The 25,559-nt window shown below is 43.6% G+C and overlaps 1 protein-coding gene across 11 annotated transcripts in view; it reads left to right on the top strand.

Annotated features, from left to right (window-relative positions):
- MAP7D1 (MAP7 domain containing 1) overlaps positions 1–25,559 on the top strand; it is a 268,439-nt gene that overhangs the window by 102,001 nt on the left and 140,879 nt on the right. For all 11 annotated transcript variants that reach the window (XM_086956478.1, XM_086956482.1, XM_086956480.1 and 8 more), the window contains exon 2: positions 24,835–25,230. In XM_086956478.1, the coding sequence (XP_086812604.1) occupies positions 24,835–25,230 (396 nt within the window). The remainder of the gene's footprint in view (positions 1–24,834; positions 25,231–25,559) is intronic.

The following is a 25,559-nucleotide window of genomic DNA, read 5'->3' as shown; positions in this document are numbered from 1 at the left end:
CTTTGAACTTGAGTTTCAGGCAATCATTTCCCTCTTAGAGAATTAAAACTTCACTGAGCTCCATAAGCTCTCCCTGGTAATATGTTGTCAGTCAAGTGGGGAATTTAATACACAGATCAAAACAGACTACATTAAAGGCCCATCTCCAAAGATAATTTAAGTTAGCCTGACAAGACCGGACTGGCCATAGCGGCCACCGGGCAATACCCCGGCGTGCCGCACGGGTGGGGGCCGGGTTTGGACCGCTGGGGCCGTTTTTGTTACAGGGCCGTTTTTGCAACATAGTTGCAAAATCGGCCCTGTACCAAAATTGGCCGAAAACCGGCCCGGCAAAGAGTTCGGCAGCACCTCCAGCCCCCCCCCGCCCCCCACCCGAGTGGGGGGGGGGTGGGTGGGGGGGTGAGGCCGAGCACTTTGCCAGGGCCAGTTTGGGTTCCCAGTCCGGCCCTGTAGCCTGAGCTTTGAACAATCGTGTATATTGAAGATCTTGAATTTATGAATCAACTTAAATCTCTATTGACAGCTGATGTAAATTTCTAAGAAATTAATGAAAGCACGAAACTATGTAAGGTCACAAAAGTTGCCACATTGACCTTTGCTAATAGGAGTTCAGAAAACCCAACTTGCACCCTATAATTTAATGATGGGTGTACAGAAATTAGAAAATCGGTCTAAAGACAGTCAAAGATCTGAACACGCATGTATTTTTTTTTATTTTAAGCAACAAGTTCCTGTGATTCTCAAGAGCGCTGAAATGAAAAAAAAATTCTAGGATTAACCAAAGTAATGCAAGTAAAGTAACTAGTTAGGTGAACTTCACTTTGCTATTGAAAACAAAATAAAGCACCTCTCCTATCAAACCAAACGACAAGGCAAATGTTAAACTGATTCATCAGCAATCAGCACAAAAAACCCTGCACGCTGGTGAGACATCCAAGACCGATCTATTGTAAAATGTGTACTGTTGACGAGCCAGGAGTATAAAGAGAATGTTTTTCAGGATCTATTTACACCACTGATGCAAAACTTCTTAACAAAGCCTGCTAAAGACCAGTCTAATAAGTACCCCACCTAGCCTTAGTTCCTTTTCTCATTTCTAAGTGCACTGAGTGCTATATCCGAAATAAGCCTCTTTTTTCTATTTTTAAGAATTTCATTGGCCATTTGTTAACCCATTTTAAACAAAAAGGTCGTCCAATATCGTTGCTTAACTCCAATTTTATAGAGTGCTTAATACAGCACTTTTGCAGTGTCCAGGCATTAATAATGAACGTGTCACCTTTAACCAATTAACTTGTGCTAAATTGGTCTACTCTAACTTGAAGTGTGCAGGTCACACACGAATATCATTCTTTCCTTTCTGATGGACACTACATGCTGTATCATGGGCTTCCCTGGATCTCTTGCTATGGCAGTCACTGCAGGGGTTTGCCGCTGTACTGTGTTCCCTTCTCAACACCTAGTCTTCACTCGTGCTCCTCTCAAATAGGAAAGAAGTCACAACCGAGAACATTTGCTGCAACAGACAGTAGAAAACCTAGCTGTCTCCCACACAACTGTACAAGAAGCAACTTTAGAAGCCCCTGATCTCAACAACCCGTGCTCCTCTGGAGCCAAAGGTCTTTATGGAGATTGCCGTAAGACCCTTCACTTTTCATGTGCAGCCTTATTGTCAGGTGATACAACACTACTGGAGGATTTCTGATCACAGCTTTTTTTTGTTGCCAAGGGTGCAGTGTCCTCTAGCCCACACAAGCCACTGCCAAGGCCATCAAAGACTAGCTGAAGATGGAGTCCCAAGGCCGGCTAAACCAGACCCCTGGGCAGACCAGTAAATTCCCAGACTGGTTTTGATATTGGTCAGTGAGCACAAACTAGTGTGTGGAGCAAGTGGAGAGCGAGGAGAATGAAACGACCACCCACAGCAATGAGAGCTAGCAACATTTATAACCGTGGGTCCTGCTGATGTTCTGACCAGTTGGGTACCCAAAATAAACATTCTAGAAAACAAAGTAGACCTTTCACCCCACAGCCATTTAGAAGCTCTCCAGGCAACATAAGAAAGAGAGGTTCACGCTGACACTTCCAGCTGACATTTAGCATCTAAATGGTTTTCCCACAGCAAGGCAGGAGTCCTAGGATTAGATCTATACGATTTATAAGGCAGGCAGGAGAAAGTTGAGTGCAAAAAAAAAATTAAATGCTTAGAGTAGTCGAATAAAGCCTAGTGGTGATACGATTGGACAGCCAAGATGGGGTCGCTGACTATCATAGCTGTAATCCACAGGCTCACCCTCCTTTTGTCAACTCATTGTTGTTTGATGGAGTCTGTGGTTTTTTTTTTTTTTTTTTTGCTTCTGCGGAGAGCAGTAAGCAGTTGTAGTCTCTTTTGGATTCCTGTTTGCTCTTTTCTATAGTTCCCGCCCATTGTTACTTCCCCCCCCTCTCACCGATCTTTTAACATTAGGTTGGCTGATGGACGAATTCCTTCAACCTACCCTGTCTCCCAGCATGCTGGTGAAAAGCTGCCCAAAGAGCTTGAACACCCCTCCCCCTCCAACACAAGCAGCCACAACCATCTCATGACCATCTACCTCACAGACCGTGAATGCAGAGAAGATGCTTAGTCAACATTGAGATTCTTACTAGGATGATGGCAGGTTCATTCATGACGAGGTGGTTTATTTGACACCACCATATGCAGTTAACCAGGGTTTTACTTGTCCCCAAAAATGGACAAATCCATGCTTTCACCTGATGGGAACAGCCCAGTATATTAGCGCTGAGGTCTACCACACTTCAGTTTATTTTGACCCCTTTGAGAAGGATTTTCCTTCTTAAGTATAGGCTTCAAGGGGATTTTGCCAAGACTGCAGTACATACCACAGCATCGGAGATTGTTTGACTTAGCATTGATCAACAAAAGCTGCCATCGTACGTGACCAAAGAGTGGATTCCGTTTGCACCTATGCAAATACAAAATGTGCAAGCAACGAGACCCATGCTAGAATGTTATTTAAAATTATCACTTGCGTTCTAGAAGTTTGCCTCCTCCTAAGGAAATTGTTCATGCAGTGGGATTGGATGCAGTCTGCGTGCGCTGATGCTATTAACTTTTTTGCCCTACACCTTGTGCTGTTGGTCAGAGAGATAAAGCTGATTTTATGCTAATCTATATTGAAACTGATGGTAAACTGACTATATGAATTACCACCGTTTGAACCTCTGCAAAACTGTGTTCACAATGCAACACAGTAGAACTTACATTTTTTGGTATTGAGTTTTTGTTGATGGACACTAAATTGAAAATTTTCTTTTTTGAAAATTATGATGCAGCTAATGTTATTGTTAAGTCACTTGTATCTCACACTGTTATGTGCAGACACCTACCATTTTAAGCAACAGAAATCTATTGTAACTGAAGTTTAAGCATTTGTTGTAACTTTAGTTGTAATATTCACCAAACACTGATTTATTCCCAGGGCTATGTCTTGCGCATCTACTTAATGATGTTGGTAAGGTAGCTAGGATATATTCGTTAGTACCTACACAGAAAGTAATTAAATCTGAGACTGTCTATTTCAAGATGTATCATTCTGCAAGTTCTCAAAATCTCTCCTCAATAAACTTTTGCATAATTCTTGCATTTAAGACATGGCAGCTGCCGACCCATGTAAGTGGAGCTTTTTCCGACAGGCCAAGAATTGCCCTCCGTCTATCTGTGAAGATTACACTGTTTTTGTGCCATTGTGCTCTAACAATTGCCCCACTGTTTTCCACTTGGCCCACATCCGCACCAAAAAGCTTCCAAGCCTGAAATGCTAGTGACGCGTAAGCATTGGCAAAATAAATAGGACATCTCCTTTAATAATAATAGGTAAAATAGCTTTCTTTATGTTATCGATTGTCAGACGTCATTTGTCATCTATATATGCCTTGGTCCTAAAACATATGAAACAAGTACAGTTCAGCAATTCCAACCTCGGACCTTTGAACGTACACCACCAATCCAAAACTGTCACAGTATACCCTGAAGAGAGACATTATACACACGTGCATCCATCAGAACACTAGCCTGTTCCTTTCCATGGGCATTGATTCTTTGAAATCCACACCTAGAGGAGCTAGCTAACCCTTACATTAAATCAACACTAAGGCACTGAGTCCACAGACACCAGGCAGAAGATGAGGGTTTGAATAAGGACAGTGAATGGCGTGACTTCCTTAGATCTGCCTACACATTGTCATTAGTTTTTTTAGTCCTAAACATGTTCTCCCTCCTGTATAACAAAAAATGTTGAATGTTATATTTTGTTTACAAATGATTTTCATTGGACGTCACATTAGGTTTATAAAACAATAAACAATGATATGTTGAGATCGCTATGTCATGTGCTTCTTTATTTAGATTATTGCTTTGGTTTCTCCCGCGTCATCATGTTAGCTAATTATTGTGCATTTATTTGGTATTTTCTAGCCTTGAAAAATTATTGCACGGATACATGAAAGGCATGTTGGTATTTACATTTTGGAGGATTTTGTACAGATGAACAAAACTGAGCAGGGACATCAAACTGAGCGTAATTGTGCAATGTGTGTGATCCTTTTTGCAGTCATTTATGCTGACTGGTCTCAAGAGATAACGAACCACTTACAGGCTTTAGATGTTCCCATTTGAACTTGCAAAAACTAGTGCGGAACTTGAGACCCTGGCCTTTTTATGTATGTTTGTGGTTATTAACACTGGTTTGTGTTGGGCTAGTATTTCCACATCCACGAGTTCTAGCCGCTTCAGGTTTCACACCTGTATTCTTTTTTTAATGCTTTTAAGTTCTATAGAGACGTATTATTTTTCAAAGTATTGGCATCGTCTTTAGTTTGATTAGGTGCAGCATACTAGCGAGCGTATGTGCTGTCAGCTGTGAGTCCTATTGTGTACTTACCAAAGCATTCAGGGGCTTGGAGACTGCACATTTCTGGCTTTCTTGTCCCCCTCATGAGTTTGCTTCTTATTCCCCCGCCCCCTTGGTGCTTCCCTCACCACCCCAGCGCATGATGATGCTTGCCACTCCCGGCCCTTCAATAAAAAAAAATGCTTCCACCATTGCGCATGAGCTCCTACAAAATGATGAGGCTTTTTATGCATTTGTTTCCTTCGGCCATCCTGCACTGCATGGCTAAAAACATTGACAAAGCCAATATATCCCAGAGGTGGGACCTATTTGATTTACCAGTACTTGTTTTTGTTGAGTGGGCTAATTTCTGTTTTATGTTTGGGACACATTGAACCTCCTCCCCGAGTAAATATTGGCTGCTCGACCACAACCCCCATATAAAGTGAAGGCGTCTTGTCCATCTTTGGTAAGCAGCTGGTTTCAAGAGGAGGAGTGAGGAGTAATGCAGTGCCAGGCACTGATGGTGCCCTGTACTCACAATCTGCCCGAGGACATGGAGAAGATGCCTGATGGGATCCCACGTGCCAGGATATACCTGCAAGGACAAGTCACAGGAGTGCACTTCCGGTTCTTGGCACACCTCGCTGATGGGGGAGCCAGACTTTACTCTCTGCTGCATTTCCAATGTGTTCGATCTGGTGGCTGGTAGCCCAGCCGTCTCCTACCCAGGCCGCATATCTTATGCCTGCATCATTGCTCAAAAGGCAAACACACATGTTTGCTAATCATGTCAGCTGGATGACGGGTCATACTTCTCTCCCCTAGCACTGTGTGCGTAGCGCGTGACCAGGTCAGGCAACCTATCCGTTGCCCTCTGTCCAGGTCTTGCGGCCTCCATGTTGCATTTCCTGTGTTTAGCATGTTCCTGCACAGGGGGGCTCATACCACTTCCTGTGCACAGCGGTAGATCAATGCATCGACCACCTGTGCCATATCTGACTTCTTCTGAAGAATCGTCGAACGCTTATTCCGTCTGTAGCAGTCTGTGCTCGTCTCCCAGGAATGGACACTTACTGGGCACACCTGCCTATCACGGCACATGGTTAGCATGACACATGTCTGTTTTCCCTCCTCCTCGCGCTTCCTTTGTCCATGTGCTCTGGACAGGAAGGCCCAGAACTCTGCCTTGTGTATGTCACTTCCTGTGCCAAGCATGTATCCTTATCCTTTCTGCACTGTGTTTGTGTCACATCTTCCTGTGCTGAGGCATGTCCTGTACCTGTCACCTCTCCTGTAAGAGACCCACACCTTTCCATCCCCTTGCCCTGTCACTGCTGACTCAGCTTCCTTACTCACTCACGAGCCTGAAATGTGCAGCGTCACCGCTGCCTTTCATTCCTGGCAGCTTCTCGGCGCTCTCTGCCAGCTTGCTGTACGTGAATGCAGTCAAGCCTGGCTCTCGCCCGGCGCGTGCCGATAATCTCTCTTATCCACTAGATCCTGGTGGCGGGAAGAAAGCGCGCGGCCGCTTTCAACGCCTGGCATGGCATGCCGACTCACTCTTGATCCAGCAAAAAAGCAACCGTGTGAATGGCTGGCACTGGCACTGCAGGTGGTGCTCGCCAAGAGCCCAATTCCACTGGTGTAACGTTGCCCTTCCGTCATTGTCGCATTGTGCAGAGTGGCCTGACGCAGATTGCCCCCCCCCCTCCCACTCCCCCCCGGCCGCAGTATGCGACGAGGGGCCCCCTGTCTCCTGTATCTTAACAGATATTCAATGATTATTGGGAGAATATAGGCTCACAGTAGGTTGGGGGGCCCCGAGGGGCTACAGGGGCCAGAGTGTGCTCACTAGCCTCGCTTGCAGCTCGGGGGCAGTCATTTTACAATGACCCGAGGGCTCGGACCTGCCAGCCCTGGGCAGAGCAGGGATCTTCTCATCTCAGACTCTGCCCCTTTAAGTCATGGAATCAGACCAGTGATGATATTAGACTGGTGGAGTTTGCTACAAGATGTCAGGCAATGAGAAAGTCCTTGTGCACAGGAGCGCTACCCTCAAACTGCTATTAAATAAAGCCCTGCCCTTCTAGATCTGGCATTCAACCCACCTACAGGCTGTAGGCCCGGTGGTGGTCCGGCCAGCCTTTTAATAACTGCGGGTCAGGGTGGGATGTGTCAGCACGAGCTCCTTGCGCGTCTGCACGCCCTCTTCCAAACAAGCACTGGCAAATCCAGCAGGCCTCACCTAATGGACTAATAGCGTTGATAATACTTTTAGCCGCGATGTTGAGCCTCGTGGCTGCTGTGCAGCATGGCAATAAGAAAAAAAAGCTTTGATGTGGCCACTGCGTCACTTGTACGCACAGGCGTAGGTGATTTTTTTCGCAAATCAGAGATGGATCATTACATTAAAAAAAGAGGTATGAAAGCTCTTCATTGTTTAATTAAAGAATGATTGGGTTATGACAGCGAGGTGGGAGAGAAGCTACACTGCAGCGGAGTGCCAAGCAGCACGAGCAAAAGAAGAACATGGACCTCAGAGGGATGGAGAAACGCCTACAATACGAGTGGGGGTGAGACGTACACGGGCGAGAGAAAGAGTAACGTGGAGGAGAGACAAACAAACGGGGGAGATAGCTAGAAAACACATGCACTCTCTTGGAGTGATTAAAACAAAAAAAGTAATCCCCTAAAAGCAAGCACAGGAAGCGTAGAAGCCAGCGAGGTAAAGAAACGGTGAAGAGGCTGTGCTCCATGGGAGGGGCGAACACAAATTTGAAAAGCTAGGACACAAATAGGAAGCAAGAAAAACAGTGACAGTAAAGCAATGAATGCTAAGCAATCGGGCTGCAGGCCTCTGGATGTTGTTGGTAATCCCACAACATGTCTTTCACCACCAGACATTGCACTGTCTGATAGCCTCGACCTAAAAATGGTGATCCCACCCTTTCCAGGCAAACTCTTATAACGGTATTTCAGTGTACACGTGTCTTCCTCGCACCAGTCTATCACACATGTCACCTTACTGATGCAAACCCACAACATCACAGGGGGTTGCTCAAGCAGCAGCTACTGGAGGCATAGGGTTTGTGGTGGAAAAAAATCTTAATTGAATTATTGAAAATTGATTGGTATACCGGTGAACAGTTATTCATATATTTGCATGTACAGGTGCAAGAGTTTTCTATTACTCCTGTAAATTTTGAGGAAATAATTTACAGCTACAAGACCCATGTGTTCTTTATGACGGTACCAGTCCGAACCACTGATCAATAATACTATTCATTTCCTCTGCCATTGCTGCATTATAACCATGCACTTGGGCTCTTGCACGTCATTGAATTGGTCAAAGAGTGAGTATCATGAAATTCCCATCTCATTCGCCTTTTGTTTAATCACTTTGATGTGAATTAGTCAACGTAACACTGTTCGCTGTAGCTACTGTTTAATGAGGATTCCTGAGTTTATTAAGACGGCAGATAATTGAAGTCCACTGCTGTGCCCAGGGGAGCCACGTGCATGTATCACACTATCAATTGCCAAGAATATCTCGTGCATTATGACGTAACATAATTACAGCTGTTGTGCCACAGGAAGCCGTGTGCACTAAGACTTAAAATAAGCAAGCCTTCACACTGTCCAGCAAAGCGGGTAAGCAGCCCTGGTGGATTGATCTCAGGGGTGACCGATTAAATTCAAATCCAGTGCAACCGACCATGCAAGACCAGCAACAAGGTATGCGGTTACAGCCAACATATGCTTTCCTCAGGGGCATTTGCCATGTTAAAATGAGGCTTCAGGATGGGTTGTACTGAAAGTACAGTGTCTTCTTCTAAGCTGGGCAAGCGGGTGAGGAACAGTTGTCTTTTTGTCACTAAGGCCGGCCGAATATAGACTAGTAGCTACGTGAGTTAAAAAAGCAAGTGACTCCTCCCTTCATGGCGGAATCCAACGCTGATAACTAGAAACCCCATGGCCATCACGCCTTCTGTTCTGTAGCCACAGCTGCAAAGCTCCGTTTGCAGTTTGGACTCAAGTGCCCCGGATCCTTTCGCTTGGCCGACAGCCGTGCTGGATGTGTGCATTCATCTCACATTCTTCTCTTGGCCTTCGCTGCTTGGTGGGTGCTGTCATCAGACCTGTGGCAGCTGTTGCTCTGGCCTATCTGCAGGCTCTCGGAGCCCACAACTGTCCCCTTTCGAGTGATAGCGCAATTGGTCAAGAGATGCATGGAAGAAAACCTGCCCTGAGATCTGTGCCTGGTTTGATGAGACCACCCTTCTCCCACCAGCAGGTGGACACTGGAGCAGTTCTGGTGTGCACTTGAAGGTTGGTCGTTGGGAGGCAGGAGACCGGTGTTTGGAACAACCACTGCACCTTCTGCTCTTCTCAGCAAAACTGCTTTTCCTATTAGTACTTACAATTTTTTTTTTTAGGTAGCCACTATTTGTTCCAAAAAGCGACATTCATTGGTGCTTGGCTTTTGCGTTTACTTTAATTTTAAACTGTACTCTTAGTAAACGTTTACTAACGTTGGATGTAAACATGTTTTAAAAATAGCTTTCAGTGGGTGTCATGGATTCAAATGGGTGCTGATTAAAACAAACTAATATACTCAAAACCACAGAAATGTACCAGATTAGTTCCATTAAAAAAAAAAAAACTTTCACAAATACAAGATAGTCACCTTTAATAACATATTATCATGCACTTTGTTTTAGCGCAATGTGTTTGCAATTGATACTTAAACGCTAATGTTGTTTTTTCGGTTCTTAAAATATATTTACTGGTACTTTCCAGGTTTTTTTAGACCTTTTTTAAAATGATTTTATCCGCACCTATTGTTTCCTTAAGTTTCAGAAAACCGTTTGTTTTTAATTCATTTGTTTTTATTTTTGTTTTTATTTATATGTGATCAATTAAGTTAACTTGTTAGGTGGATTCCTGCGTATGTGTGTGTGGCTACTTTAAATACGTACTTTAATTGGTCTGTTGGCACATTTGATATTTGTTGACCTTACTTTGGTTTGAGACATGGTTGTTTGGATTGAATGTAGCTTTGTGGGTCAAATGTATAATAATCTACAACTTATAAAATTGAGCTCCAATTAATAAAGTATGCTTGTTACCAGATTTACTAATGTGCATATCCTTCTGTTTTGATAGTACCTGCCCATTAATTCATAATGATTTTGTGAGGAATGGAGATGGTAACTGGATAAGATTTATGCACACACCAACAATACAGATGCATTCAAAACTGGTTTACGCTCCTATTTTCACCAGCACTGCTGTTTCATAATTTTCATCTTTTGGTTTTCTTTTTGAATCAAACTCATGGTCAATGGGTGCAGTGCAGACCATTTCTCGCCTACACGGATGTCACTCAGTGGCTTCTAACTTAGCAGTGTGTTGAATTCGAGAGCTTTTGCCTTGACTCCATGCCATCCAAGCTCGATCCCCATTGAGAGCTGCTGAAGCCGTCGCAGCCCACCAGTATCTTGCCACAGACTGGTAGGAAGATGCAAGTGTCTTTAAAGCAGACTTCAAGGCTCAGGAGACATCTGATAGCAAATCTAGCCCGGCACCCCTTTGGGGTTGATTCCATCTCTCAATCACTAGAAACATTTATCATTTGCTGGACCACAGTTTTCTGCAATATCCCCCATAACCCACTGCAGCCTTCCTGTTGGAAGTCTCCAAACGGGAAGGAGTGCTAGAGATATATAAAAAATTAATAGTACAGTTACGGATTGATTGTTCGCAACCTAGGCAATTGGAAACGATGCTTTGCCCCTAACTTTGGTTAAAAACTGCCATTAAACATTGTTGATTTCACAGTGTAATACATGTTTTTATGAAAGTGAAAACTGGTTGGGTTTTGACTCTGTTGTGCCCTAGGACCACTAGGGAAAAGAACCACTTTGGTATTTACAAGACCATAATTCCAGAATGTCATAGAAGATAAATGTATCGTTCCTCTGCCAAAGAGCACTTCCATTGGCTCCATTACTTGCAAAATACTCTGATAATAACCTCTTGTGATATTACAAATAGCATTAGCCTTCTCCATGGTGACCTGGCATCTTCAAACTGTTGCAGTTTTTCACATCTGTTTCCTGGCAGTGGAAATTGATCTTTTGTTCTAATTTCTGTTGTGACATCTGAATACTGTCTATGGTACTGGAGCCTTACAACTGGATCTAATATGTGTAATGTTATCCTTTTGCTTGTGAGTGAAGCAGCAATAGCCTCTATGGAAATATTATGAGGACGTCTCCTGGTTGGCGGCGGTACTGCAAGCTTGGATCTCACTATAACCTCTATGGAGACTGCTATTCTGTGTTCACATACCATATGTCAGGACATTTTGTACTTGCGGTTATCATCAGATGTTATGTCACCAGTTGCAACATTCTTGATATCATTTTCCATGTTTAAGGTCCTGACGGGTATTATAGTCGGGTACTCTACTGGGTATTCCAGTGGTTTTGAGTCGTTTAAATGTAACCATAACGTGTATGTAGGTGAAGTGGACTTATATATTGAACCGATCAACAGAGCTTTGCCATATAGAGAGAGTTGGGTCTTCACAAAGTCAGAGGGCAGGATGGAGGCAGGGGCGCGGGTTGAGGGGGTGGGATTTTTTAAAGTTGAATCACAACAAGGTGGGTTGAGCTGGGGAGGAGTGAGATGGACAGGAGGAGGTTGAATTTGAACAGGGGGCACTCATGTGAGGAGTTCAAATTTATCTTTCTCTGTTTTTTTTCAGATAAGTATATTTTTTTAGCCATGACCTGTACTCCCTACTTCTGCTGCCTACAGGCCGCGACCTGGTTTCACGTCCTACAGGTATCATGAAGAGGAAAGACCTTCAGCAAATGCGAAGTGCTTAGTACTGCTGTGTGAAGTGCACTTAGTTACACCCTCTTACACCCTCTTATCCATCCTTTTTAATGTGATGGTATATCAGTTTGTTGTGTCTCATTTGTGTATTTATTCTTTTTTTTCGTTGTCATGTTTGTGTATATTTTAATTTATTTTAGTTTAAATTTGCCCCATGATTTTTTGTTTTAGAATGTTACTTTGTAGAGTGATTGTTTATCCTGGGTACTGTTTGTTGGTATGTTTTACATTCTGGATTTGTATTTAAGTGATGTCTTTTCATAGTCTAGTGTAATGTATTTTTTCCCTACACATGAGTTTCCTTTCTCACACACTCACAATTGAGGTTAAATTGATATGCATTGGCACATTTTGTATATCTTCACATTATATACTTGAATTTTAAAAAAACAATATTTTTCTGCAACATATCGGCTACAGTTTCTACAAAATCAATGTAGCCCTTATGTAACTTTATTGCTGCTTCACCTGGTACTAGTTTGTTTCCATTTCCTGACGTGCTTGCAACGTTTTAAGTATGTGTCTGTGTGTAAGTTATGCTCATGGATAGTTGTTAAAAAGCATTGTTTAAATGTTGAATTCATGTGCTGCTCTGTCATATGGGTGCATTTTCTATCCACATGGGAGAGTGTGGTGTGCATTAGGTTCTAGGTGGCATACACATTTGTATTTGTTTGCCGTTTGCTGGAGTACGGTATTCGGGCGTAGTGTGGCAAGCCAAGTTGGTGTGTGCATGATCTATGTGCTACAATATGTTGTGCATTTCTTTCTATGTGGATTTCACGAGTGCCAGTGAATGAATGACTTGCTGATGTATATTAAGTATGCAGGTGTAGGATTCAGCGCTGGGTGCTGTGAATGTGTGTCCGTGTGAATGGGCGGTGTTTCAGGTGTGTCGGTCAGTCAGAGGGTTCAAGAGAACAGTGGGGCTCTTGTTGTCTTAGTTTCACAAAGCTGGTTGTTTAGATAGCCTATTTGGGTGCTACACAATATGGATCTATTATTTTTGTTAACAAATAACTGAAAGGAGTGCTACTACGGAGCCCTCATTTGTAGAGCTCCTTTGCGGCCACTGGTCACACCATTTCAGACTTCTTAACACCTGGATTCAAAAGACGTTAATACATTTATGGGTGTTTTTATTTCATCCATTATATCGTCGATTCCCACTAAGATCATAATTTTATCAAAGAATGTCTTCTTACAAATTCACTGTAGTGCATTTTAAATAGTTCAGCTAGGTGCACCATGGTTTAGTGGGGAACGCCACATGTGTGGTCATATGCAATGCACATGGGTACACATGGGTGGAGGACCATTCGGGAGATGTGCAGTCACCGAATGCCTGTCGTTTTTAATGTTTTCTTTATTATTAAACACAAGTTATGTATTTAAAAAGCGTTTCTTCTCTTCATCCCAGTCTTATAAAACTGCTTATTATGTCACTCCCTCTAACTGTGCTGTGGTTCACTGGAAAGCGTCATTCATGTGGATTCCTAATTGGAAGTTAAATCGTGCATCCTTGAGTTCTTGTCCAATGGCGTCCGTGTTGGTTCCAGCTGGACAGAATGTTCTTACACTTTATATCCAGAAGTATTCTCCGGTGTCCTCGTTCTGGCTTTGACATCTTTGACCGATTATTGAATGGGTTCATTGTAACATGTTACAGACTGGACAGTGTTCATATTCTCGCTGGGTTGCGGCTTCTTTATTCTGGACAAAGATTGTTTCTGCTGCCCACATATTATGCTTTGCAGTCATGCTTTGGCACGAAACGGCATAATCAACAAGATGGTTGGCGGATGTGAGGTTGGGGGCGTTCTATATATTCCCCTAGCATAGCTTAAAAAAAAATTGTTAACATATATTGGGATAGGTTGCACCTTGTTTTGCCCCATCTGTTCTGTTGATGTAGGTGTTCGTATGCTTTCTTTTTTCCGTATTTAGATTTAGAAATTGAAGTATATGGACATCCGTCATCCTCCAGCAGGGGTGTAGCTTGGTCCGTAAGACGGAGTGGGGCGTGAGCTGGCATATCATGGCAAAATACATTATTTGAGAAGCAGAGCATGAGGGGGCTTAAGGGGCAGAGGAGAGGGATAGTGTGAATTCTTAGGGTTACTGAAAAGACAATATGTTGTAAAATAAACAACATGGCTGGCTGGTTGGGTTTTACACCGAAACGTACGTCCGTGACAATTGAAATTGAATATAAATCAGAAGACCTCGTGCCAACGCATATAGCCTAGGAGTTTTCAAGAAGACCATCATTACAAGAATCTATTATAGTTATGTTGATAGAAATGTGTATATATTTAGAAGATGATGTAATGGAAAACATGTAGTACATTTTGAGCTACAACATGCAGTATATGCATTAATACAAAAAATATTTTTATTATATAATACTTGATTGTAATTATTTGGTATTTCGATCTTGCCTGTTGTCCAGGTTCTAATGTATTTTTTTTACAAGAAATGGTTTTACTTGATCTGATTCAGTTTGAACGAATGAAGTAGGAGAGGGATATGTGTGAGGGTATGTATAGTTTTTCCGTATGTCTGGGGTGTCGGGTTGAGCAACTTTGAGAAAATACTTAAGTTTATTTATTGTGCATGTATTGTTTTTTTTTGTAGTTTCTCCTTTATCAATATTTCTATGTTAAAAACAGTGTTACAAAGTGTCAAATAGAGAAATACTGAGAATAAATAACACTAAATATATATTACTTTAGTTATCAAATATGTTTTGTTCTATATGTGCTCGAAAGAATGCTTAATTTATGAATGAGAGAATGCTTAATTTATGAATGTTAATATATTAAAGTTAGACCAATTTAAACTAAGAGTTGGCTGGTTCGTTTGTTCTCTGGAGCTTTTTCCCCCCTGGTTCCACCTCTCTTCATTAAGGTTTTCAAGGGCCCTCTTATGTTCTTGAGAGCCTCCTCTGGTGGTCCAGAGATTTACCACGCTGGACATTGACTTGTATACCTATGAAACAAAGGAACAGTGTGGTAAACTCTTGCATTTATTCATAATATTGCTGTAGATGTGCTGGGTTCAGGGAGCTTGGTGATATCACATGATGCAGATGGCACGTTGTCCAGTTCAGATCCTTCGGAGCATTTGTGGGTTTATTATAGAAATCATCTGTTCCTGGTTTGTGATGATGACACAGAGGGATCTCCAGGAAAGGGAGGTGGTTGTATCTGCAGCAATGCTGGGTAGAAGTCAGTTTAGTTCTGAACACTGATGGTAAATTCCTACGGACTCTTGCTCGCTATGATCCGGTCACACAAATGATTGAGCTAGCTTGCCTCCTATCTTTGACACCCAAAGTCACTGGTTTAATCTAAAGAATCTCTAAATGAGGAATCTCTAAATGAGTTACTAGAGGGTTGAACAGGTTGATGAGTGACTGGTTGGGCAAACAGCTGGGTGACTAGAATAATAAATACACAGAGGAAGTGGCCATATTTGTATTTTGGTGTGACTTGCGCCTCGAGCCGCAGTGGGTTGGGTTAATATTCGAAATTTGCCCTTTCTACTGGGGCACACCAAATGATATGCCAAGAGTGGGCTGCAACACTCATTGTGCCACCCACTGAAGTGACATTATAAAACATGTCTCAGGCCGGCCATTGCAGCCCACGTGTGCAGTTTAAAACTGCCATTTATATCTGGCAAAAGAAACATTTTGCAAGGCCTAAACCTTCCTTTTTAATACTTTTAAGTCACCCCTAATTATGTTTATTTAGTTTTACATGTCCTGGCACTGAAAAATCTCCAAAGTAGTTTTTCAATTGTGGCAAGCTAATAATGGTTTACACTATATCATTTAAAAAGCCTAAATTAAGTTTGGGAGCAGCTAGGGAAATATGTCAAACTATCTGTTTAATAGTAATTTAACCCCTTTGGCGCGGCCACGATTCTGCGCCTGTGCGGCATATTTTGAAGTGGGCGGGTTCATGACGGCCGTCATCAGCACACGCCCACCGTGATGCATGACGGCTGGGGGCCGTCATCCGCATCGAAGGGGTTAAAGTCCAACTTAATGGTAAAGTCTGATATATCACTGATTGGGAAATGGCATTTATAGAAGGTTGTACTTTTCCTGCCAAAAACTGAAAGGCTTTACTGCCAGAATCCAGTGTCACCTGACCCCTAATTTCTCCCTTTTAGGTGTGTGTGTACACCCAGGTGTTTGTTACTCCCAGATAGTAGACAAAGGGTCTCGGGTGTGAAGTGGTGCTTCCCTTCATTTGACAGGATGCCCTCTGGCTGTGCCTACAATGGGATTACCTTCAAAGAAGGCCTCTCCTGCTACAAGCAGATGCAGGTAACACCTAGGACTGCTCCCCTCTTTTTCCAGCTAGCCAGTCTGGCTCCAATCACAGCCCGCTGTTTTTTGACATGACGGTGGCAGGTCTGCTCGAGGTTAACATATAACACTTAGGGTGCACATCATAGGGGTGAAAAGAGGATATCCATTACCGCTCTTGTGTATTCACAGCCTGGCTGCTGAAAGGCCAGCTTTTGTTCTACCAGACTATTGTCTCAAGGTTTCTTGCGGATTCAAAGATTGCCTCGAAATAGATTTTTGTATTAGATGTGGTAGGACACTAGGATTACCAAATTACACCTTATCTCACACACCCCCACCCTTCACAGCACAAGTTTAGTGCAGCTGAAGACTTCTGATATCCTGCAAATGTCCAAAATGGGTGAGGTTAATTCTGGGAGCATTTAACCCATTGGGTATCCTCCGGGTCATTGTCAAACACAAGTTCAAGCCGTGTATAAATGCGGCACCTCAAGGAACCCACTTCAGAACACTGTGTTGACCTGAGACGAACAGAAGGAGGAGTGCCCACGTGTCAGTGACCTGAGAAGAGTCCCGAAGACTGGATATGCTCACCCCCTCGTACCCAGGACTAAAAAGTGGACTCCAAGGGTCATAATGCTGACCTCCTGCGACAGAGACCTGTGCACAGGCCTCGTACAAGTTACTTTATGAGGCTTGGCAGAGTGTGCATTTTTCTTGGTGCCACAAGGTGTCTAGTGCTTTGGCTGTCAGAAGTGACTGGTGCTGGAGCACACGTGATTAGCACAGGAGACCTGTCAGCCATTCGGGGCCCAAGGAGACCAATGAGTGCAGGTTCTAGGTGGCAATGAAGCATATAAACCCTTTAGTCTAATTTCCATTCTTCCAACACTCTAGTGTTTACTAAAACTGTGTTGCACCTATATTTCTAAGTAAGCTGGAGGTGAGCGTGAATGATATCCACCCTTTAAGTTCTTTACATTTTTCGGTGAAAATGTAGGACAATGACCTAAATTACACAATATGTTATTGATCTGGTATCGCAAGTGAAACTTTTACGCTAGGCAATAAAGACAGGACACTGGTCCAGCATATTATGTGCAAATTAAGCAAAATCGCATAAAGTAAATTTGAGGCCCAGGGGAAATTTGAATTAATAACTCTAAATAGGTCTCAATGGCTGCTCCTAATGTACTCTGTATCTGTGAAAGGGTTTTGCGTGAGTAAAGCTTGAAATGAGGAATATCCGCTCAGCAGAAAAAATGCGACAAAACGTTTATAGTCCTATTGTGCGGTGTCCAGGGCACTTGACCCATAGTTGCCAAATTGCTCTATATCACGTGAGATACTTTCAGGCAGCCGTGTTTGCAGGTTATGCAACTACACTTTTCAAACTTGTGTGTGTGGGCACATTAGTGTGCATCAGTGCTTCTTTCTGCTGTTGCTTGGCTGCGAGCATCACCCTTTCTTGTCCTGGCTCCAGCCCTATGGAACTATTCCAATCACGGCGCACAGCACACAAGATTACTCGGCATTTAGAAAACAGATCAAAACCTGGCTGTTTTCATCCATCTAGCACATGTGTCCTCATGCTGCGCTCCTGCTCCCTGGGTTTTTAGAAACAGACATTTCCTGGCTGTCTTTACATCTGGCTAGCAACTGCCTTCCAGGGTCACCCGTTCGCAAGCACTGGGACACCCCGTTGCTGGGGCAGCCATGCGCTATACAAGCGCTTCTAACATAACATTAGGCTCTCCCCGAGTATCCACCCTTCAGGAGCTGGTGATGGGTTTGTTAGGCCCTCCCCGAGGGTGCAGCCACCGCTGTCTGCGCTTCCATTCTCTTCTCTTCTCAGATGTGAGGCAAGACATACATTTCTTTATACAATCAAGGACTGGAGTTACATTGCTAAAGTATTATATTCTTGAATATCTGGGGTTCTTTCTATGCCGCATTGTTTTTCTGGTGAAGCCTAGAAATACGGCTACTTCTCGGGGTCACAGACAGACGGGGAGCTTGAACGTTTAGAACTCCCTAATCCCTCCGTAAGCACTCTCCAAGAGCCCGCAGCTGCAAGGGATATATGTCATCACATCAGGCGCAGGTGTATTATTATGACCGCTTGGTAATGGTGCTTATGGACGATCAACGAAAACAATTTACAGAAATAAACAGGCCTCCTGCAGTCTAAAAACACTACTAGGAATTCCCCAAATAGGAAATCTCCAATTTCTTTGTGGCACCGTCCTGTCATGTCTTTAAGCTGCCCCCGGGGCACACATGGAGTAGTTATGCTGGGTTTACTCTGAGACATGTCAGGTGGGATTGAGTGCAACAGTGTAAACTAAAAGGAGACTACACAGCAGTGTCACACGTTAGCACAAAGGTTGTATTCTGAAAACAAAATATCTGATCATTGCAAAAGGGAAATCTTCACAAAGTTATAGCTTCATAAGTCCAACTAAAAGGGTTAATGTGTCACAAAATCCCTTATCTCGGAAACTTCTTATTCTATTGTAATTGCATTTATATAGCGCTCTCTACCCCTGACGAGGCGGCGAAGTGCTTTTTCGGCGAGTAGCACGCTACTCGGGACCCATAAAGGATTAATGTTGAATTAGTATAGTGAAATATGAAAGTAATTAAAGTGGTGGATATGTTAGTCAGTTATTAAAATTCAGAAGGATAGAAGTGTAAATAAGGTGTTATTTATATAGCACTTTTTACCCCTGATGGGGTGTTGAAGCGCTTTTTTTTTTTTTTGGGCAGTAGCACGCTACTCCGGAAACCCATTATGATCTTATAATATTCGGACCGGTTGCATATACATGGTTCATCTTGACTGACTGAAGAGTTAAAAATGACGGAATACTGCACTGATGGCACAAACCTAACAAAGCAAGTAGTTTAGAAGTGTTGGTTCTAGCATGTGGATCGGCTTTTAAATCTTTCTTTTTGTGAGAAGGTGGCCTATTGACACGCAAAGTGCACTGCGCTAGTGAGAACCAAACTCGCCTGGAGAATTATCCCGCGTGCAAGCGCAGCCTAGTATTCAAAGTCCAGTTGCTAATTTTGAGGTAGTGTTGCACTCACCTGCATATTCGGGTTTAGTCTGCGCACTACAAGTTGCTTAATAAATAAAATAAATAAATAAATTGTGGATTCTCATCTGTTGATCCAAAGAAGCTAAAAAAAATGTAGCAGGTGCCCCAGGTATTAAGAAGTGCTGAGTTGTTCCCGCCAACGGTTTTGGCTGCAGAGTCTCTAAGTGATGCTGATGTGCCCTTATGTAGACCCTACACATTCTATGCCAAAATCTGTATTTGTGCTACATTAAGGGCACTAGTGGCAGCTGCTTTAATGCACCACCATAAATGGCTACAACATGGCGCCAGACTGCAAAGATAATGTCATCCGAATAGCAAAATGTAATTTAGCCTTCAACTCTGGTCTATTGGCCCACTCTGGCGTGAGGATTTTCTAAGCTGCGCCTCAGTGACATGGCCGAATAAGGATGACGTGTGTCTGTGACATCTCATTAGCTTGTGCTGGAGCATGCTCTTGCTAGTCAGGTCAGGCAGCTTCTTTTTGAGCTGGAACCACATCAATGTGCAAATGGTTGCGTCGCTTCTGTAATATGTTATACATTTTATTGAAAATGACAAATACCCAAAAATGGATGTACTCGCTTTAGCCGAAAAGAGAGAGGGGAGGGGACAGGAGAGTGAAGAAATTACAGGCTGTCTGCAAGAAATAAGAGTTTGAACAGGTACGTTTGCACTTTTTTCCTGAACATGAGAGGGTCGATGGTAGACTTAAGACCAATGGGGAGCCCATTCCAGAATCTGGATGCACTTTAAGGGAAAGAGCAACCCCCAAGGGGATCTTGTTTATAGGGGGGTCTCAGTTAGATTAGCAACGGTGAGCGCTAAAAGAGAATCCGAACATAAGGATACATTTGAATCTCAAATAAGTGGGGCCAAATTGTTGACTGCTTTCGGTATAAAGGGCATAGCCTTGAAATGGCGTGCTTCTCGACAGGAAGCCAATGCAAACCTTTAGGAGTACAAGAAGTAGACGCTGTGGCTGGAACGGCCAAGACCATCCGAGCAGCCGAATGTTTGAACACCGGTAGTTGGTGAAGCAAGTACTCCGGAAGTCCGAGATAACCTCCCGCATTGACTTCAGTAACGCAGACTATCAAAGAATTTACACGTGCGTGGAGGGAGTAAGGGAATTAAGCATCCTAAGCAAGATGAAATTTAGCAACATGATTTGTCTGAGATTCAAAAGACCATTGGGAACAGTAAACCTGAACGATGGTGTCCCCAGCTCGGCTGGCGTCCAAGCATGTGACCAGGTGGATGTAGAAGATCCGAAGACCAGGATTTTAGTTTTGCTGCTGTTGAGCCGGAGGCAGTTGGACTGCATGCACAGCGCAGGAGCACAGACACACGGCCAGAACTTTGACTGAGGTACATAGGAAGTCTGAGAAGACTCTGGGTGTCATTAGCGCAAGAGAGAGGACTGGGATCGAAGATACGACGGGCAAGATAAAAATGATGGAAGATGGTGCTCAACTGCAAGCACCTCAGATACCTGGAAAGGTTGGATCAACATTTTTGTAGCACTTTAGTTCTTTTTAATGAAGCCTGCAATGCATTGTCGCAGAAGTCGCTCCATTGGAGTGGTACGGATGCAGAAGCATTGAAGGGAAGTACCATGTCTGAGAAATGTCTGGTGTTGTGCGTGTGGGGAATTCAAATAATTCACCTACAGGTGCTTGAGATCTCCTCTTACGCTATTAGTGTTTCTGGTAGCACCGGCAGTTCCAATAAGTTATTTTCAGAAATGAGTCCACTTTAGTTACACTTCTGAACATTTATACCTGTCACAAGATTATTATCCTGTGCGGGGGCGGGAAGGGGGAGGGTTCCTAACGGTTTAAGGAAAATATTAAGTTGAGTCCAAAGATGTCAAAGCAACATTGTTGGAATTTCAACAGAATGATTTCAGAGTTAATGTGTTACATAATTTTACGATGTTCTTTGCAGATAAAACTGTTCAGGATTTCTATAAACAGATCATTCTGTCTCGTCAGAGGTCTTAGCTGGGTTTGCCATCGGTGTGCATGGATGCACTCCGGCTGGACTGGAATGGTGGTGTCTGTACGGGCTCGGGTGAGCCACCTGGGTGGCTTCAAGCAGCCTGGGCATCCACCCCCTGCTCAAAGGTGGGTGGTGTGGCAACTGGCTTCATGTGGGCTAGGAAGGGGACCCAGGCTATGTTGTGTTTCGTGGGATATGTTGTATGTGATATGGTTGATATGATGTGTGTTTTACACATGTTGTGGTCTCCTGGCGTGCAGATGGAAGGCTGGACAGCAATTCAGTGAAGGAAACAAAGGGGCAGTGCCTCCATTTTTCTCCCGACTCAAAGATGGCAGGCCCTGGTACCTAATTCCAGGGCAGTGGCATTCCAAGCCTAGGGAGCTAGGTGAGACGAGGCTTGACCTCCAATGGTGAATTTCAAAATCCTAGGAATGTTCAAAAGCGAGAGGTAGGACGATCTCAATGTCCTGATGGAAACATAAGGATAAGTGCAGTGCCTTCGATGGTAAGTTGTGGTGGAATGAATAGCACGAAGGGCGTGGCGTAGAAGCTTGATTCAACTCTGAAAGCAATGGGAAGCCAGTTCCTTGGCTTGGGAAAGCTGGATGCAGATAGAATAACATGTCCCTATGAGTTTGTAGGCCGTGTAGGCCATGCAGGTGCATTTTGGATATATCCAAGTATACGAAGTTGCAATATTGAAACCGGGGTCCTACCCGGGCATTGGCAGCAGCCCAATGTCCTTTTTATAGAAAAAAAGTGCCAGTTTGCGAAGTTTGTGCTGCATAAAATGCAGGTTGATAGCACTGATGAATCTTGGGCACGCATCAGCACTTGTCATTGGGACTAAACTACTGGATGGCATGAGCAGCACTTGTCTGAAGCTGGGTCTTCCCCTGCGTCATATCAATAGAGTATAAACTCTAGCCAACTTAATAATGAGAATGGAAATGGAGGTAGTGGTGCCGCAGCCCTGTCGAATGTGGGCTGCATAAGGATACATGGGATTGCGTCATAGCAAGAATTTGAGGAACCCTGGTATCGTTACTATGTGCCTGCCTTGAATCTGTGATAGGCTCGCATATCCATATTCTTTCCCTATTGGAATCCCACAGTTTGTAGCAGATGCCATATTTGCTGTGACCATTGTTTAACATATAGGATGCAATCTGTGACGTCAAGTGCGATATCAGTAAAGCATAAGGTGGCATTGAAAGTTTTTCGTTTGAATGGTTATGGGTTTTTCTTTTTAAAATCCTGTTTAATCATTCACTGCCAGTGATAGAGAATCGTGTACATCTAGGCATCTTTTGTACAGTCACTTTAAACGTATGGTGGTGCATGTATACCTCATCACGCATGCACACGAAAATGACGCAGGCACAGCGGCTGCATCATTGTGTTGTCTTTGTACACATTTTTTGGACCAAGGCATTTGTAAATTTAGTCAGTAAGAATAGACATTCGGTTTGACAGTGCTTGTTTCTTTCTTTTGCTTTTAGCACTTCATGGAAGGTGTGTGTTTCTTACTTCAACCAGTATATTATATGTTCTTCCTGACATCCTCGCCCCCACTGTCTTTGTGCTACCATCACCTCGCCAAGCTTGTCTGTTCCTTCCTTCTGATTCTGGCATTTTTTCAACACTTATTTTATTTATTGCTTTTCACTAACCCACCATGTTCCCGATCCCACCCTTATTACCGTTGTTCTTTTTAGGTCAACGCCTGTGTCTGGTTTACTAAAGGCATCTTGGGGACTTTCAGAAAGCTGACCTAGGAATGCATTCTGTTCATTGCTGACCATTGGCTTTGTGGTTTATAACTCGCATTATCTGGCTTTCTATTTGCTGCCTTTATTTGTTTTAGGCTGTCCAGCTTGAGTTTCTCCCTCAGTTGCCCAAACCTTGTATACTGTATTCTTCCACAAACTCGCTTTCTGTAAACAGGCCTTTAAATCTTGTTCTTATCTTGTCACATTTGCTGCGTATTCAAAGACAGAGGTCAAGTGTCAAGCTGTCTTGGGAGGGAGCTTGATGTTTACTTTTCTTTCTCTGACTTCAAAGGGAGAATGTATGTGAAAATCCTGATGATTACCCATGTGAGAGGAGAGGGTGTAGGATTTTTTTTTCTAGCACATAAAAAATTGAACTCTGCTGATTAAGAATATGTCAGAATTAGTACAAATGAAGCACATTTTTTTGTAATTTTGAAACCAAGCGAAAACAAATATTTGTAAATCAATCAATACTCTAGGTGGTGACTTGCACACATTAGCGTGTGTAGTAAAACCGAATTTTAGTGCAAATGTAATAGTCATTTAAATTGAAAATGTATGGTAATGGCCGTGTGCTACCACACCATGCCTACTCCACACTACACTATGCCACACCACTCTACAACGTTCCATTCTATTCTACGCCCCTTCACTCTGACATTCTACGGCACGACATGCCACTATACCCTAGCCCACTCCACTGTAACCCCCTCCACTTTGCTACAATCTACCCCAGTCTACTCTACCACACTCCATCACACTCCACTCTAATCTACCACACTCCACTCTACTAAACTCCACTACAATTCCGCACACTATTCAAATCTGCCCCACTCCACCTCAATCCACCCTGATCTACCCTACTCCAATCTATTTCTTTCCCAATCTACTCTGCTCCAATGTACCCCACCCCTCTACAATCTACCCTACTCTCATCCACCCAATCTACCTCACTTCACCCCACCCTAATCTACCCCACTACACTCTATCTCACTCCAATCTACTCCACTCCAGTCTACCCAATGCCACCCCAAATTAATCTGCCTTACAAAGTCGACCACTTCCGCACTCCAATCTGTCCCACTCTAGCCCAAACCACCTCGTTCCATTCTCTCCCAATCTACTGCACTCTAATCTAGCCCTACACCACTTTTTTACCATGCTGAACAGCAGCCACAATAGTGTACAACATAGCTAAATTACCTTGCCAATAGCTCACGCATAGGTAAGACATGTTGATTTTGCCGATGCTAGTTTGCTTTTCCACACCAATGCTGCATACCAGCTGCAAAAAGCACAGGCAAAGCCAATAGGTCTGCATTACCAGCCAAAAGGCAAGACCTGTTCCTTTTGTCAATACTAGTTTAATTTCTCTCTCCTCCCTTCTGACCCCATTGGCCGTCGGGCGTGTTTTTACATTTGATCTAAAGTTTTAGAATAAATATTTTTCGAAATAGATTATATACTGTACCTATATTTTTTTCTGAAATTCTCAAGCACAAGACAGACAGGTCAACTCTGCTTTTATTAATTGAGACAGGGAATAGTGTCTGGAGAAGGTTAGTTGCTTGCCAGAAGCTAGCAAAGTGGTGCAGGCCTGAGAAGTGCGTAATGTGAAATGCTTAGAGCTTTATTATCTGGGGAGTTTACAGAAGTAATTTAAAGATGTTAAATCTGAAGCCTGTGGATGGCACATCATGGATGCCTGCTTCGTTGTGTGTAAGTGTATGGAGTTGCGTGTAGCGTGGAGCTTTGCTTGAATGGTGTCTTCACTAGAGTGCACGCCGGAAGGGAAGACTGACCAGTTCTCTTCTGTTTTTCAGCTGCCGAGATACCCCAGAAAGAAGACCTAACATCTCAGGGTAAAGGGGATGCAACTGGGATCCCACCAGCGGGGGAGAAAACCATGCTCCGACTGGATGGAGAGGAGACTGCAAGACCACAGCAGGAGGCTCAGAGCTCATCACAGAAGCCTCCAAGCTCTGCAGAAGGAACTGCAAGTCACACAGAAGTGCCTGTAACCCCCCCGAAAGCTCCCTCGAGCACCCCGAATGAAGCCGTGGCTAGCCCTTCAACCGATGAAACCACAGAGAGCTCCTCAAAAGAAGACACAAGCCCCCTTACTCCATTTCCAAAGAGCAACGATGGCTCCCCGGTCCCCGGTGTGTCCTCTGCCCCCTCGCCGACCTCTGCGGTTGTCAGCCCCCGACAGAAACAAGGTGGGTCATGAATACTCCAATGCGTGATTGTAGGTCTGAGATCCTAATCTTATTTTCAAGCATCATTGAGAGAGTTGTCCTCTGGTCCTATTGGCTGATGTCTCAATATATTCTCTTTCCTTCAGAAAGTCTGCTTCGAGTCAAAGAATTGTGAGAAACATTACAGGCACACGTGCAGTTTATTAGGGCTCCAGCATGAGTAGCTTAGTCTGTCTTTAAGGGCAGGGAGGCGGACTAAAGGACTCCACTTGGGATTTTTTCCACAGCGCCTGGTCTAAGGTTTAGTTAGCGCGAAGCCTTCTAGAAAGTAACATCCCCTGAGATGTGAC

Source organism: Lissotriton vulgaris, chromosome 2_1, assembly GCF_964263255.1.
Source record: "Lissotriton vulgaris chromosome 2_1, aLisVul1.2, whole genome shotgun sequence".
NCBI lineage: Eukaryota > Metazoa > Chordata > Amphibia > Caudata > Salamandridae > Lissotriton > Lissotriton vulgaris.
Note: the sequence above shows the minus strand (reverse complement) of the source record. Positions and strands in the feature narration are given on the sequence as shown.